This window comes from Zootoca vivipara, chromosome 2 (assembly GCF_963506605.1).
Source record: "Zootoca vivipara chromosome 2, rZooViv1.1, whole genome shotgun sequence".
Classification (NCBI taxonomy): Eukaryota; Metazoa; Chordata; class Lepidosauria; order Squamata; family Lacertidae; genus Zootoca; species Zootoca vivipara.
The window spans coordinates 83,727,523-83,743,282 of NC_083277.1; the positions used below are offsets into that span (position 1 = coordinate 83,727,523).

General features: G+C 44.5%; 1 protein-coding gene across 1 annotated transcript; it reads right to left on the reverse strand.

Moving 5' to 3' along the window:
- Positions 1-2,443: 2,443 nt before the first annotated feature.
- LOC118076475 (asialoglycoprotein receptor 2-like) lies at positions 2,444-6,790 on the reverse strand. Its single transcript, XM_035099256.1, has 6 exons — positions 6,688-6,790; positions 6,190-6,282; positions 5,472-5,585; positions 3,726-3,953; positions 3,199-3,350; positions 2,444-2,569 (listed from the first exon to the last, which is right to left on the reverse strand). The coding sequence occupies exons 1-6, from the start codon at positions 6,788-6,790 to the stop codon at positions 2,444-2,446; spliced, it is 816 nt and encodes a 271-aa protein (XP_034955147.1).
- Between the last annotated feature and the right edge of the window lie 8,970 nt (positions 6,791-15,760).

Sequence of the window (15,760 nt, forward strand, 5' to 3'; positions counted from 1 at the left end):
ATTATAAGGAATTCTACACACAGTACCACTTTAACACTATAGCTTCCCCCAAAGAATCCTGGGAACTGTAGTTTGTTAAGGGTGCAGAGATTACCGGTAAGTAGGAGTTTCCAGAAAGTTTAACAAACTACAGCTCCCACAATTCTCTGGGGAGTGGTAAATGAGTGCTATGGTGTGGATGTGACCACAAGAAGTACAATTGCTATTATACATTTAGTAAGTGCTTTTATTATACATTTAGTAAGTGCAGTTCCCTGGTGCTTTTACCCATATGCTAGCAAGGTAGCAGGTAGGACCGTGAAAAGAACAATATGTAGGTAGAACAGTGAAAGCTATCTTCTAAGTAGGGGATGATATGAAGCAGACTGAACTGTTTGTTTGTGAAAGACATAACTGCAGACCCAGTGCTGTGAAACACACCAGCTTCACTGTGCTTTAGTGTGGAAATGTGAGAACACCCTAACTGAGGGCTTGCAACCATTTTCATTCAATGGGTTAGCCAAGAGTTTCATGTATTTGGACAATGGCTGGAGGTGACTATTGCCCAAAGACATCTAGACAACACATGCCACACTAATGATGGTCTCAAAAAACATCCACAAAGCTTTGGTCATTTAGGGAATATCCAGCTATATTTAAGAGATGAGAACTCCTTGAAGCTTGCGTCAAGGATCCCATATAGGAAGATCTCCTTCGTTGTTGTTTTTTCTTTAGCAATTTCAACCTGTTGGCTTCTCACAGACAAAGTGGACTTTTAAATTACAGGCAATGTCATTCCAATTACCCTCCTTATAAAGGACAGCACAATCTTCCACACCATGAATATTGTTGGGCTCTCCTTGCTTCCAGAACCTGTAACAGAGAAGCAGTTAGTACATACAGTGGTACCTCTACTTACGAATTTAATGTGTTCTGAACGCACATTTGTAAGTCGAAAAAAATTGTTAAGTCGAATCCCATAGGAATGCATTGGGAGAAAAAAATTCTTAAATCGAAGCAACCCTATCTAAAAATTCGTAAGTAGAAAAAATCCTATCTAAACTGCATCCAAGATGGCGGATGGAGCTCCGTTCGTAAGTAGAAACATTCGTAAGTAGAGTTATTTGTAAGTAGAGGTACCACTGTAATTGTGAAATTGCTGTAGAAGAGGCTTGCTGAATTCTGTGGATGCCTTCTACGTTGGTAGGGAACCAAAGTTGGGGACCACCTGATCACAAATCAGACCTCATTGTGCTCCGGAGAGCAAATATACTATACAAAGCTGGTCAAAAAGGGAGGGATGACATGGGAGAGTGAAAAAACAGGAGGAGGGCTAATGCCTCAAAGTGGCAGTGAAAGATAACCATGTAGGCCTACTGATTCTTACTGATTTCATTAATAGAGATATTTAGGTGCAAATAATATCATTCAGACTTCCTTTTGTGCCGTATTTCAGCTTCACACTTGAAAGCTCTGTGTCTAAGCAGGGGGGAGGGGTGTTGGTCCCTGGGACAACCCACGCTTTACTTCTGAATTGGGGCAAATGGCAATCCGATGAAAACCCGCTTGCTGTTTGCTCCAATTCAGCGGTAAAACGTGGGTTTCCTCAGGGAAAGCACCAGGACAAAGAACAAACAAACAAGCAAGCAGGACGTTTACACCCAGAGCTTTAAAGCCCGGACCTGTGCCTAGAAACACAGCACAAAAGTCTGGATGAGCCCTGTACCTAGGAAAGCAGCTAGAATAGTTGATTCAGCTGCTTGAGCAGCTCCACTAGATCAAGCCAAGGGATTGGATCCTATGGAAGGAGCGTAACAAAGAAAGTTTCTGTCCCCTCCGTCCTTCCGCCTCCCAGAAAAGCTTCTCAGAGTAATAAACTGTTATGTACTGAGCTGAATCCTAGAACAATAGGATCCAGAATACAGCAGTCTGATTGGTCCGCAGGAGCCACCCAATCCAGCTCCAGGTGGAAGTGAATTAGCAACCTGATTGGTCTGCAGGAACAGCCAATCAGGCTGCTGGCAGAAGTGAATCCACAACCTGATTGGCCTACAGGTGCAGCCCTGAAGTAGCCAATCACGGAAGGCCTATTGTGTAAATAATGTATATAAGCAGATGTTTTGGGGAAAGAGACATTCTTCTCTTCTTCTGTTACTACTACAACCAACTAAAGAGCATGAAATTCACTCTCGACTCCAAGTATATTTCATAAACACAAGTATATTTCATAAACAATCTGGGATGTTGCTCTGGCCAGTTTTATACAACCCTCTCTTCCCACAACAGTCCCCTGAGCTGCATTTCACATTGTTATCCCCCCGCCCCATACCCCATGACCCCCTTGAGAAGCTTTCAGGGGCGCAGGAGGTTGCAGGGTAAAAGAGGAATGGCTATGTGGCTCCTGGGAATTCCTGACACCGTTCTGCCCCCTGCCTTTTCCTTGTAAGGGGTCCAGAAAGAAGAGCTAGGCATCACCCACATACCTTTCTGTTGGTGCTGATCCATCAACCCACTGCCACGCTCCCTCGTTCACTGCATCACTTAGGCCAATCCAGACCGAGGTACGCTTTATTTTTGTAACCACAAAATCCTAGGAAGAAAAACATGTAGCACCTTCACAAATGCTGTAGCACATGAAATCCATAGTCTGCCTAGCTGCAATATGTTGATGTGATAACAATGCATTCAGGACTTTAATCAGCCTTAATGGTGCACACCTAAATTTCTTGTGTGCCCTTGAATCTCTCCCACAAAATAGGGACCATCTGGAGGCACCCTGAATGGCTGGCCTTTTGCCTCCATTTCTGCTCCCTTCAGAGGATGATACTATCAATTTGTGGGTGGGTAGGGGAGAGAAATATCTATGTGGCCGTAGGCTACTTGGAGGGAAGGTGGGGTATAAATGCAGTAAACATGTAGAACAAGTGCAAGAGCTGTAAAACCTGCCCACTCAGAACTGATATATGTGTGACAATATGTTAGCTGATTTTAAAAATTAAAAATGAATTACCAGAGTGGCGATATATTTACTTAGGTTTCCCTATCCTCTTCTCTACCCACATATTGCCTAGGTGGAGGAAAGCAACTGCTAGGAACTGGAAGCTGCTTGAATTCTTAGGAAAATCTGGTTTGGATAGAGTATAACTACAGGGCAAGCAAAAGACAGTTTTATGAATGAACAGAGCAAATGTGCCTTACGACCAAAGGTGCTGCTCAGACCTGCTCAGACCTGCTGTTAATAATGACCAGGTGGGAGCTGATAGTAATGCAGAATTTTCTGGCATCTTCCCATTGCTTTTCATCTTCTGAGTAGTAGTAGCAGCTTCCTAGAAACTCATGCCAGGATAGAGAGTCAGTCCTCCTGCAGATTTCTGAAAGAGGGAAAAGTTTTATATGGAAGCTATCAATAATAATAGTGGCAGTAAAGGAAAGATTGATTAACTGGAGTGCAAGCTGAACTGTAGCAGAACAGAAACAGTTCTGATTGCAACAAACATAGGATGCCTCCTTATACATCACTATCTGGGATTAGAACCACTAAGATGGCAAGACACATCTTAGGGTTAGGAATTGTTATAATGTGGTCTAAAACATGGAGGTTGGGACGTTCCCCCCTCTACTATCCCTGCATGGAGCCCCAGTTTGTCAAATAGATTTGACTAGAGGTTTCCATGGATAAATTCTGTTCGGTGATGCTTTTTGCTTTTCTATATCAGTTGCTTACATCTTGTTCCTCTCGCATGTACCTCTTATATTTTCCATTGCACTCATTTTTTCATCCAATTTAGATATTTGTTCCTCCACTTTTCTAACAGTTGCTTTGCTCCTCTTGTCAATATGTTCTTCTAAAGCTTTAAGTTCCTTCAGAAAAGCAATCTTTAATTTGTCAGCTGTTAGAGGGACGATTGAGACATCACAGCTTTCCTGTGGGCAGGTGGTATTCAGCTTCCTGAGCTCAGAGAAGATGGCGGCATCTAGGAGGGCAAGAGATGGGCATCAACGCATGAGCCACCCTGCATGGAGCCCCACACCATTGTTGCTGCTCCCTCCAGAGGCAAGTTTGCAGTCAGACATTTTATGGGGAGGGAACCTAAGCAGACAGGGGAGGGATCGTTACAGAACAACAGGAATGCAAAGCCAATATGTGTAAAGTTACTTAACACTACAGTGGTACTTCGGGTTATGAACTTAATTCGTTCCAGAGGTCCGTTCTTAACCTGAAACTGTTCTTAACCTGAGGTACCACTTTAGCTAATGGGGCCTCCCACTGCCACCACGCTGCCACCGCCGTGCAATTTCTGTTCTCATCCTGAGGTAAAGTTCTTAACCCGAGGTACTACTTCCGGGTTAGCGGAGTTTGTAACCTGAAGTGTTTGTAACCTGAGGTGTTTGTGACCTGAGGTACCACTGTATTAAATATCAATAAAATGTAATGTAATTTCATATTTTAGAGAGAGAGAGAGATGGGTCAGTTATCCCAGTGCCTTTGCACTCACGGGCCAGTTTGCATATTCCCAGTTCACTTCTTCCTGAACATTTAAGTAGCATACTGCATGCACGGCCTTCCTTATAACTTCTGTAGTAAAATTACTAGATGCTTATTTTCAAATGAAAGCTAAATATTCAAGGTGGAGAGCTAGAATATATGCGAAGAGCCCAGCCCTGCCCATGCAGCTCGCCCTATAGGCACAGCCTGTGACGGAATACAGCGGATTCAATCAGGATTTCCCCATTTCCCTCCATTGGTCACACTCTCTGACTTGGGAGAGGGACTGCTGGGTTCTGTGAGGCACAGAGCCCCTCCAATGGTACCGTGACTGGCCTTGCACTTACCAAGGCTCAGCCAAAGGGATTGACCTACACACACACACACACTTTCCAGTGTAATTACTGAGATCTGAAGCTTGCGAAGATGACAGTCTTGGGAGATGCCCGCCAAAGCACAGAGATATGAAGCTCATTTGTTTGTACGCAGACCTTCCAGCACCACAGTACACCATAAAGGTAAAGGTAAAGGGGCCCCTGACCATCAGGTCCATTCGTGTCCGACTCTGGGGTTGTGGCGCTCATCTCGCTCTATAGGCCAAGGCAGCCGGCGTTTTGTCCGCAGACAGCTTCCGGGTCATATGGCCAGCATGACAAAGCTGCTTCTGGCGAACCAGAGCAGCCCACGGAAATGCCGTTTACCTTCCCGCCGGAGCGGCCCCTATTTATCTACTTGCACTTTGATGTGCTTTCGAACTGCTAGGTGGGCAGGAGCTGGGACCGAGCAATGGGAGCTCACCCCGTGGCAGGGATTCGAACCGCCGACCTTCTGATCAGCAAGCCCTAGACTCTGTGGTTTAACCCACAGCGCCACCTGGGTCCTTCACGGTACACCATATATGTGTACAAATAAATCTTTTCTCCCCTTTGAGTCCCAGTCCCTCATTGCTTTTATCTCTTGAAGCTGGGGTGCTCCACGGTGTGTCTTGACACACATGAACACTCACGCTGTACGAGAAGAATGATGCCAATCAGGAGACCAACAAGAGCCAGGAGCAGAACCAAGCAGTTTCTCCAACAGCCTTTCCATTGGGCTGGAGTTAAGGTGCATTGAGCTGTGGCTGGGTGGAGAGAGAGAAAGAGGGAGGGAGAGAGGGAGAGATTTGAAACAGCTCAGAATGGCAACTCCAGGAAAAAAGAGAATCCAATAGCAAGCAGGCTGCTGCTGCTGCCGCCGCCGCCATGTTAAGGCATGGTCAGTGTAAGGGTGCCACAAAGGCATTCAGGATAGCCTGCTGGAACTGTGGAGAAGCTGAGGTAATTGTAACGGTGATATAAGCTATGCTGTGGGCAACAAGCCATGTTCTGAGTGATTGTCTGCAATATGTTAACCAGTAGGGTTGCCATACGTCTGGAATTTCCCAGACATATGCAGCCAGAAGCAATGGCTGGGCAAAAATCTAGGAAAATCTGGACGTATGGCAACTCATGTCAGCAGTGTAAAAAAGAAGAAGAATTGTGTCCGGATTTTCACTTTTTGAAATATGACAACCCTATTAACCATGACTTATAAACTGGTTAGCTATAATGAACAAGGCCACCGTTACAAGGCCACAGTGTGGCAACTGTAATGTACGCATAGCTGCCCTCCCAGTCTTCCCTTGTGCAGAATAGCCAGCAGAGGGCAGCAACACTGAAGCAACCAAGGGTCCATTCTTCTCATACCTGGTGGTTCAGGCAGTGCCTTTGGCTCCTCCATTTCACGAGGCACAGAGATGCTGTCATAGTCGCTCTCTTTGTCGAAGTCTTCATATTCCTCTAGACAGGGGGATGGACAGAGTTAACTTTGGGAATGTACCGATAGGGATATCAACAGAAGCTGGGAGGCTCCTCTTCCCATTTGTAGCAGGTGAGCTCTGCTTCCCACAGTCTTTTTTGTTGTTGCTACGCTTGAATCTGAGTCCACGGCTATTTCTTCTTCGCCCCTCCACCCATGCTTCAGAAGGTGGGCTGTCACTTCCCCCCACCCCAAAACACACCCCAAGTTTATCTAATTAACTTTTGTCCTGTTTTAAAGCAAACCTCAACTATCCATTTGCTAAGCTTGAGACACTTCTATCTCAGAAGGCATGGGTGGGTGGAAGTAAGGAGTGGCTTCATAATACATAGCACCTCCCTCGCTCCCCTGCTGACCACATTTTAGCAACAACAACAACAAAATACCTTCTACATTTCCAGTTTTCCTTGTGGGTTGTTGGGGAAGGGGACGGCAAGTCCCATACAGCTGGAGATCTCCTCTGCTTCTTACTCCTGTGTCATCATACATGGTCTACACTGAAGAAAGTGAGATGCTCACTTGAAATATAAATCTTCCTCCTGCTCTCAGGTTTCATTTCATCTATTTTCTTTGGTTTCTCTTCCCTTTTAAGTGGTTTGGGGCAGATTCAATATCTGGCTGGATAAGGTGGAAACCCACCTGTGTTTGGGTTACACCTGAGCAAAGTGAGTTAATTTTCTATTTTTATTAATAAACTTATACTTCCAGTAATATATAAATATCAAAACATAGAACATATAGCCTAAGATAAGCAATAGCAGTCCGTAAACATTTATTTTGTTTATTTATTATAATTTTATTTATGATGATAAAAAACCACAGTGACTAAACACTACATAATTCTCCATGAAGTGCAAGAATAGAAAGCAATCTAGGCCACATTCACACCACACATTTAAAGTACTTTTATGCCACTTTAAACAGTCATGGCTTCTTCCCCCAAAGAGTTGTTGTTTGTTAAAGGTGCTAAGGGTGGTTGGTAAATCTCTATTTGCCTTCCAGAACTACAGTTCCCAGAGTTCCCTGCAAAGGGGCAGTGATTGTTAAGCCACTGTGAGAACTGTAGCCCTAGAAGAGGAACAGGGGTCTTCTAACAACACTCAGCACCCTTAACAAACCAGAGCTCTCAAGAGTCTTTGGGGGAAGCCATGACTGGTTTGACTTCACCCCTGAAGGTACACTTTTCCATTGCATTCCGAGATAGACGGGTGCCAACCAACCAATCAACTATGTTTTAAATCTATAATGTGAATGTCACTCAAGAGTCACATTTCATCCTGTGGCCTCCTGAACAGGAAGTTGCATAGCCAGCTTTTCAGTTCATCAAGTTCTTCCCAAATTACTTCTGAGTTCCTTGTGGTTTAAAAAAGTACAAGCCTTTATTAATAAACATAAAAAAGGGAAACCACTCTTCTACAAACATGCCATGCCTAATTATCCCCCGTGATGTTCTTGCAGAGAAGCTGGTAAAATGTGGACTGGACAAGGTAACTGTTAGGTGGATTTGTAGCTGGTTGACTGAATGAATCCAAAAAGTGCTCATTAATGGTTCCTTGTCATCTGTCTTGGGCCTGATGTTGTTCAGTGTATTTATAAATGACTTGGATGAAGGAATTGAAGGGATGCTCATCAAATTTGCAGATGACATCAAACTGGGAGGACAAAATTGGGATTCAAGATGACCTTAACAGATTGGAGAACTGGTCCCATATAAGAAGAATTTCAATAGGGACAAATGTAAGGTTCTGCACTTTTTACAAGCTGCACAAATATAAGATGGGGGACACCTGTGAAAAGGATCTAGGGGTCTCAGTAGACCGCAAGCTTAGCATAAGTCAACAGTGTGATGCAGCAGTAAAAAAAAAAAGCTAATGCTATTCTAGGCTGCATCAACAGAAGTCTAGTGTTGAGATCAAGGGAAGTAAGAGTACTGCTTTCTTCTGCTTTGTTCAGACCACACCTGGAATACTGTGCCAGGTTTGCCTCTGCAGCTTTGACCTTCTCTCCTGCTCCCATTGTTGCCTTAAAAATTTGGCTCATCTCGATCAGAGTTTACAAAGCTGCTCATCTTCAGGGATGGGTGGGGTTGCGCACAGGCCTCGCGTTTCCCGCCCTCAGCGTGGGGCCTGTCAGGGCCCCCGCATCACAGGGGAGTCCTGGCATGCGTCATGTCCACAGCTGGCCAATTCAGCCGGCTGGGGGCATGGCTTGCCACATTTCAGCGGCTGCACGGCCAGAAGCTCTTTCTTGTGCTATGGACCTTGGTTGGTCGACTTTGAGGGGTGTGGTAGGAATTTTTCCATTTGGCAATCTGGCACCAGCCACTTGGTTTTCGCCTACCTCGTGGCAAATTGGCACAACTTTGTAAGGTTTGGTGGTTAGGCACTAGAAAAGCTTGGTTTATGGAAGGGGAGGTTGCGGCCATCACCTGCCCCTCCCCTTTAAGGGTATTCTGTTAAAGGAATCCTGGGGTCGTGGTTCCTGTCCAAAGCCCGGGTGGTGGCTAGGACCGTGGCACGACCTTTCCAGTGACCCCGGGGGAGCTCTGAGGTGATGTACATCAACAGGGCTCCCCCTACAGGTAGTTAACCCTTGTGAGACTTCCTGCATGGCAGGCAGGAGTCAGATATAGTCGTTTCGGATCCAATGCCTAAAGCCAATACACTCACATTCTGTAACCAATAAAAGTTGTGGCCTTTTTCACCCATTAACCTAAAATACTGGTGTCCACATGTTTTTATTCCTCAAAGGAGGGGATGTGGGGCCTTGACATGCAACTAAATTCATAGCTTCCTTCTTTCCACTCCAAGAAATCTTTACCTCAGCTATCAGGAGCTCAACTGGACCTTCTATAAGCACCTTCTAGGTTTGTTGTTTGGAAGGGATCCTCTCTGAGAGTAGTATATCTAGTGTGGTCCAATACATGCTGTTCATTAAGAGCCCCTCACTTAACTCAGAGTCAAGGGTTTCAACTTTCTCAAACCTCGCTTTACAGAGTTTAATCTTTGGTGAGGGCCCTGAGGAGGCCTCTGCAGTTGTCACTGAGGCTTTAGCACAAACATACTGGAGGTGACCTAGATTTCCACACTTGCCCCCATTCACCTAATATACTTACCCACACATCTAACACCATAAAAAGGTAAAGGGGCCCTTGACCATTAGGTTCAGTCGTGACCGACTCTGGGGTTGCGACGCTCATCTTGCATTATTGGCCGAGGGAGCCAGCGTACAGCTTCCGGGTCATGTGGCCAGCAAGCCCTAGGCTCAGTGGTTTAACCCACAGCGCCACCTGCATCCCAGGATCTAACACCATACATACTATCATATGCTTACTCCCCCTTTTTACACAACATCGTGTACATATTCATCAGCACATCACACATGTGAGTGTGTTATCTTGCACATCAGATTTGATGTGCTTGCACTGACGCAACAATCAGAAGATTCCAGCATTGAATTCCTCGCAGTGTTTCCCATCTGCACTAGTGGATGGGGCTTTGGTGGGACTTCACAACCTCCATGATAGCCATGAAGCTGTCTCAGTACATCAGCAGTTCAACATATGTAGTTGGGCATACCTTTTTCACCTCAGAGCGGACTGGTAATATTCCATTGATAGGTGAATTCATTGTGAGTTCGTTCTCACGGATTAACCATTCATTGGTGAGGTTTGGGCTGGATATAGCTACTCCCCTCTGCAAGAGCAGGGAACCTTTGAGTTGGTCTGTCTTCGGAGACTGATGGAATCTGATGCTCTGGGAAATTTCTCTGCTGACACAGAGTCACTGACATGGTCACCCCGCAGTGTCCTTGCTGTCACTACAGTGCACGCAGATTGCTTTGGTATTCCAGTGCCCTGTGTGTGATAAAGGTCTCACCTCATCTTTAAAAACAGTATCTTTAAAAACAATGGCAAAAATAGGGTTGCCATAAGTCCGGAATTTCCCGGACATATAAAGAATCCAGCTGTCTCTAGCAGTGCCCGAAAAATGTCCGGGAAAATACAGACGTATAGCAGCCCATGTTGACAGTGCTGTTTTATTATTATTGTTGTTTATTATTTATTGAATTTATATGCCTCCCTATACCCGGAGGTCTCAGGCCGGTTCACAGAACAAAAACAAAATATAAAAGCCACAAGATATATAATCAAAATAAAAACAATAACCCAATACCCCCCCCCCCGGCCACATTTTAAAAGGGCATAGGATGTCAATTAAATCAACCAAAGGCCTGGTTAAAAAGGAACGTTTTTGTCTGGCGCCTAAAGGTGTATAATGAAGGTGTCAGGCAAACTTCCCTGGGGCCATTTCTTCATAAAAATAGCTCAAAAATGGCATATATATTTTTTGCGATTTTGCCCAAAGAAGCTCAACAAGTTTTCTCTCCGGATTTTCACTGTTTGAAATATGGCAACCCACAAAAAGAACCATCACTAAAGGTGTGTGCATGGAGGGGATCTATCTCTTTGTTTAATTTGAGCACAAATGTTACTGCTCTGTTAGTTTTAAAATGTGAGCTAAATTTGCATATGCACCAGTGAAATGGAAGGCCTCTCCCAACCCTCTTAAAAACGTAGTCTATCTCCAGCCCAGGAAATGGAGTGCTGACATGAACAGAAGAGCAAAAAGAGAAGTTGTGGTGTCCTGATTCAGGATATCACAGATGGAATCCTGCTGTGTCATCTCCTCAGGGCTAACTAAAACTAATACTGCTTTTCTTTTGCTTTAAATCAAGTTTCCACCCTGCCCTTCCATATCAAAAATCCCAGAGCAGCTACTAATGAAAGAAGAATACAGACAATAAAATCAATAAAATGTACTTTGAAATAACAAGTATAGTATATGAAAATCAACACCGCAGATTTAAATAATAATTTTAAAGACCTAGAGCAGACATGTTCAACTGGTTGATCACGATCGACAGGTAGATCGCTGGGTGCTACAGGTCAATCATGGGATTAAAAAAAGTGATCGCCTGTGTGCCCCTAATCGATCGTGCCGCGCCGCACCCCCAGCACTATGTCCCATTGCCACCGCCACTGTGAAAGCTTGTATTCCCTGCCTTGGTGGCATAGTTTTGGAAGGAGGAAGAACAGCGTACTTTTGTGTGAGCGTTTTTATGCAATCCCTCCCCCCAAAAAAGCTTAGCAACTTTGGGCTCTCCCCCCCCAAGAAAAGCTCATAATCTCTTGGCAACTATTTCCCCAAAAAGCTCAACAACTCTTAGCAATGACAATGGGTAGATCACTGCCAGTTTTATTATATTGGGAGTAGATCACAGTCTCTAGAGAGTTGGACGTGCCTGGCCTAGAGGAATTAAAATATCTTCACATTTACTGAAATAGTTTGTTTTCTTCCATTTTGTAGCCCACCTTTCTTCTACCACAAAGCTTAAGGCACCTTACAAGTTGTTTACAGACAGTTATCATCCTGGACCCAGGTGGCGCTGTGGTTAAACCACTGAGCCTAGGGCTTGCTGATCAGAAGGTCGGCGGTTCGAATCCCTGTGACGGGGTGAGCTCCCGTTGCTTGGTCCCAGCTCCTGCCAACCTAGCAGTTCAAAAGCACGTCAAAATGCAAGTAGATAAATAGGAACCGCTACAGCGGGAAGGTAAACGGCGTTTCCATGTGCTGCTCTGGTTCGCCAGAAGCGGCTTTGTCATGCTGGCCACATGACCTGGAAGGTGTACGCCGGCTCCCTCGGCCAATAATGCGAGATGAGCGCGCAACCCCAGAGTCGGTCACGACTGGACCTAATGGTCAGGGGTCCCTTTACCTTTTTATCATCCTGGAACTGACCAGATCCAGACCTGCTTGGCTTTAGCAAAGTGGTGGTCTCATGTGCCTTCAGACTATGCCACGGGGCATTGGCTTCTTTGTGCAACCCCCTAGGGAGACTTTTGCAAAGGTTGGGCACCATGACTGAAGAGATCCCTCTATCCTAGGACTACCTGTCTCGTAAGAAGTTAACTGCGCTCAGAGGAAAGTCTCTAAATAAACCTTAGACAGATCATTTAGTCTTTTGTCATGGAGAAGCAGTAGAGGGGGCTTATCCTTTCCTCATCAGCCATTGGCTGTTCCAATTCCAGTGGCTTTCATTCATGTGGTTTCCAAATGGAACCCACATTTTGAAGGCTGCAGGAGGAACAGCCACTGGCGAGGTGATCTGAAAAGCAGGAGGAGGAAAAGATTTGAGCACCCTTGGTGCTTCTCCACTCTGAATTCCCTTCTTCCAAAGTTGTTTTTCTTTAAATGAAACAAACCAAGGAATGAACACGAACATACATTTGTGTGTAATGTGTAGGTGAGGCTTCAAAGTTGTTCAGATCCATGCTTTTCTGTCTAGAGGCAGGAAATGAAGGAAGTATCGGACTCAAGTCTATGTCAGACTTTTCCAAAGAATTAAAATGCCTTTTATTAAGAAATCTGAGAGGCACATACATTTTTGGCAAACAGCCTGCCCACTTTCATTTCACAACTGCTTTTCCTCCAAATCCCTCTTTGAAAACAGTGACTCACACAACACAGTGGATCTTTGAGAAAAAAATGTGTCCCGAGAGCTTCACCTTCATCAAATTGGAAATAATGTGAAGGATAGCAGGACAAGGTGTGAAAGCGTAAAGAATTCCCCCCCCCATAATATATAGTCTTCTTCCCCCCCAACTGAACAGCTTATCAGCACATACAGTATAATAATAAAAGCATCCATTTACATTGTACACTTTCACAATCATTGTGTTATGCTGCGTAGTGCTATCTTTAACTAAAACAAAACCCATATTTGGCAACAGATAAAACCTAAAGCTATGTATATCAAGCTTAACAAGGAAGGTGTCAGGTGGATCCAGTCTGGAGAGAGAATTACATAAACAGAGCACCATCACAAAAAATACGCCATCTTTCCCCCATTTTGTTACCTATCTAGTGAAGCAAAATACTAAATGCCTCAGTGGAAATAGTACCTAAGGAGGACACATAAAGCCCCTTGGCTGTTCAAGGCACATGAGATACTGGTACAGGCCATGAGCAAGTGCTACACCCCCCACTGGAAAGCCAAGAGCGAGAAGGCCTCCCAGTCACCCCAAAGTACTGCTCCTCCATGCTGGGAACAATCTTGGGCCTATCAGGATCCCCTTTATATGAAGGAGATCTATGTAAGGTCAAATGGGTGAGCGGATGGGCAAATCTATCAATTTTGGTTTCTCAGTTTCTCATTTCTATAATCTTAAATTCATTTCATCATATTTCCACATTAATTAGCGATTTCCATTTTTAAAGTCCTCATGAAAATCACCAGCATTTTAGTGCAAATTTCACCTAATATACACATTCTTGTATGCAATTTTGTCTAATATACATTTTTTTTGAAAAACCATTTCCCATAATATAATGCACCATTGCCTGTTATTTTCACCAACACATGCATTTTTTAATGCGCACCTTAGTCTAACACACACACACACACAACTTGGCTGGAGATCTGCACTGCAAAATTCAGAGCAGTGTGAATTTTTAAGTATTCCTGTGTTTTGGTTCGCATATTGTTTTGGAAAGTGCAAATCAGGTTGGTTTGCATTTAAATGCAAACTGAATTGAATACCTCCCGTATACCTGGTAGCCAACAGGTGCTGTGCTGCCAGGTGCTACTTCACTTGGAGGAGCCCAGCCTTCTCCAGTAACCTCCTACTGCAGAACAGGGGAACCTCTGATTGGCTGTTCAGCACTGGGGTCCTCAGAATCCAAGGATGCTACATCCTCAGGCTGGGACATGTTAATCTGGTGATTCAATCAACATTAGTGCACACCCTGCTAAACCCACATTTCCACTTGCCCAGCCACTTCCCCCTGGGAAAACCCGCTATTCACTGCTAAATTGAAGCAAACATCAGCTGGGTTTTCTCTCGATTGAGGTTTGCTCCAATTTAGCTCTAAATCTAAAGAGCCGGTTTTCTGGGGGAAACAGTGGGGGTAAAGGCAAAACTCCTTGGACCCATGCCAAGAAAGCAGGGGACAAGTGGGAAACCGCTTGGACTCATGCTTTCTAGACATGGGACAAGTGGAAGTGTGTTTTGGGGGCCTAATTCAGCCTGCCAGTCGGTTTAATATGGCCCCTGTAGCAGTTTATTTTCTAGGGTAAAATCCTAAAAAAAAGCTCAACAACTTCAGGGTAAAATCATAAAAAAGCTCAACAACTTCAGTCCTAAAAAAGGTCAAGAACTTTGGTTGGCCCTTTGGTCGGCCCCCACGGCCCTTCACTTCGTCAAATCTGGCCCTCTTTGAAAAAAGTTTGAACACCCTGGATGCCCTTTGAAAATGTGATGGGGGGTTATTGGGTTGTTATCTTTATTTTTATTATATATTTTGTGGTTTTATATTTTGATTTTGTTCTGTGAACTGCCCCTGAGACCTCCTGGTATAGGGCGGTATATAAATAATAATAATAATAATAATAATAATAATAATAATAATAATAATAATAATTCATTGGATTCCAATCAAGGTTCGGTTTCTCTCAGTAGCAATTCAGTGGCACAGGGAGTAAACCTTATAGTCAGTAGTCTGTGATTTATTATTATTATTATTATTAGGTAACTGAAGGTAATTGACTGATTTATTAATATACACATCTTAATAGAATTAAATGTTATGAAACAGAATTATGCATGATATAAAAGTTATATAGAAAATTGAATTTGTAGGAATTAATACAAAATTAGATAAAATAGTGTTATGAGTTTGTGGGTGCTAGACCACTATAATCTCTGGACCTAACATGTGTTAGCATTTAATTAAGGCTTGGGGTGCTAAATTGTGTGCTAGACACGTAATCCCTGGAATTAGCATGGTTCAAAGCTACTTAAACCAGGCTAGTTTCCTATGTGAGATGATAGCCTGAGTGATGGGCTATTAAGAGAAAAATGGATCAAAAAGACTTGGTGTGATGATGTTTAAGGTCAGATTGAATCCAAGATTGCATGTCTGGATGCAGAGGAACGGTGGGAGATGCCACCAGCTGGGGGGGGGGTCCCAAAGGAACCCCCATGGGAAGGAAGCTCAGAGCTAGGAGATTGGTGGTGGGATGGTGATGAGAGGTCAGAGGAAGAAGAGGAGGCAGACTGGGAAAAGAAGGTGTCAGAAACTGAAGAGGTAGTAGGGATAAAAGGTAAAGGGGCCCCTGACCATCAGGTCCAGTCGTGTCCGACTCTGGGATTGCGGCGCTCATCTCGCTCTATAGGCTGAGGGAGCCGGCGTTTGTCCGCAGACAGCTTCCGGGTCATGTGGCCAGCATGACAAAGCTGCTTCTGGCGAACCAGAGCAGCGCACGGAAACGCCGTTTACCTTCCCGCCAGAGTGGTCCCTATTTATCTATTTGCACTTGCTGGGTGGGCAGGAGCTGGGGCCGAGTAGGGTTGGTGAGCAAGAAGAGGCTGTAGCAGCAGCCCAGAAGTAGAGGCAG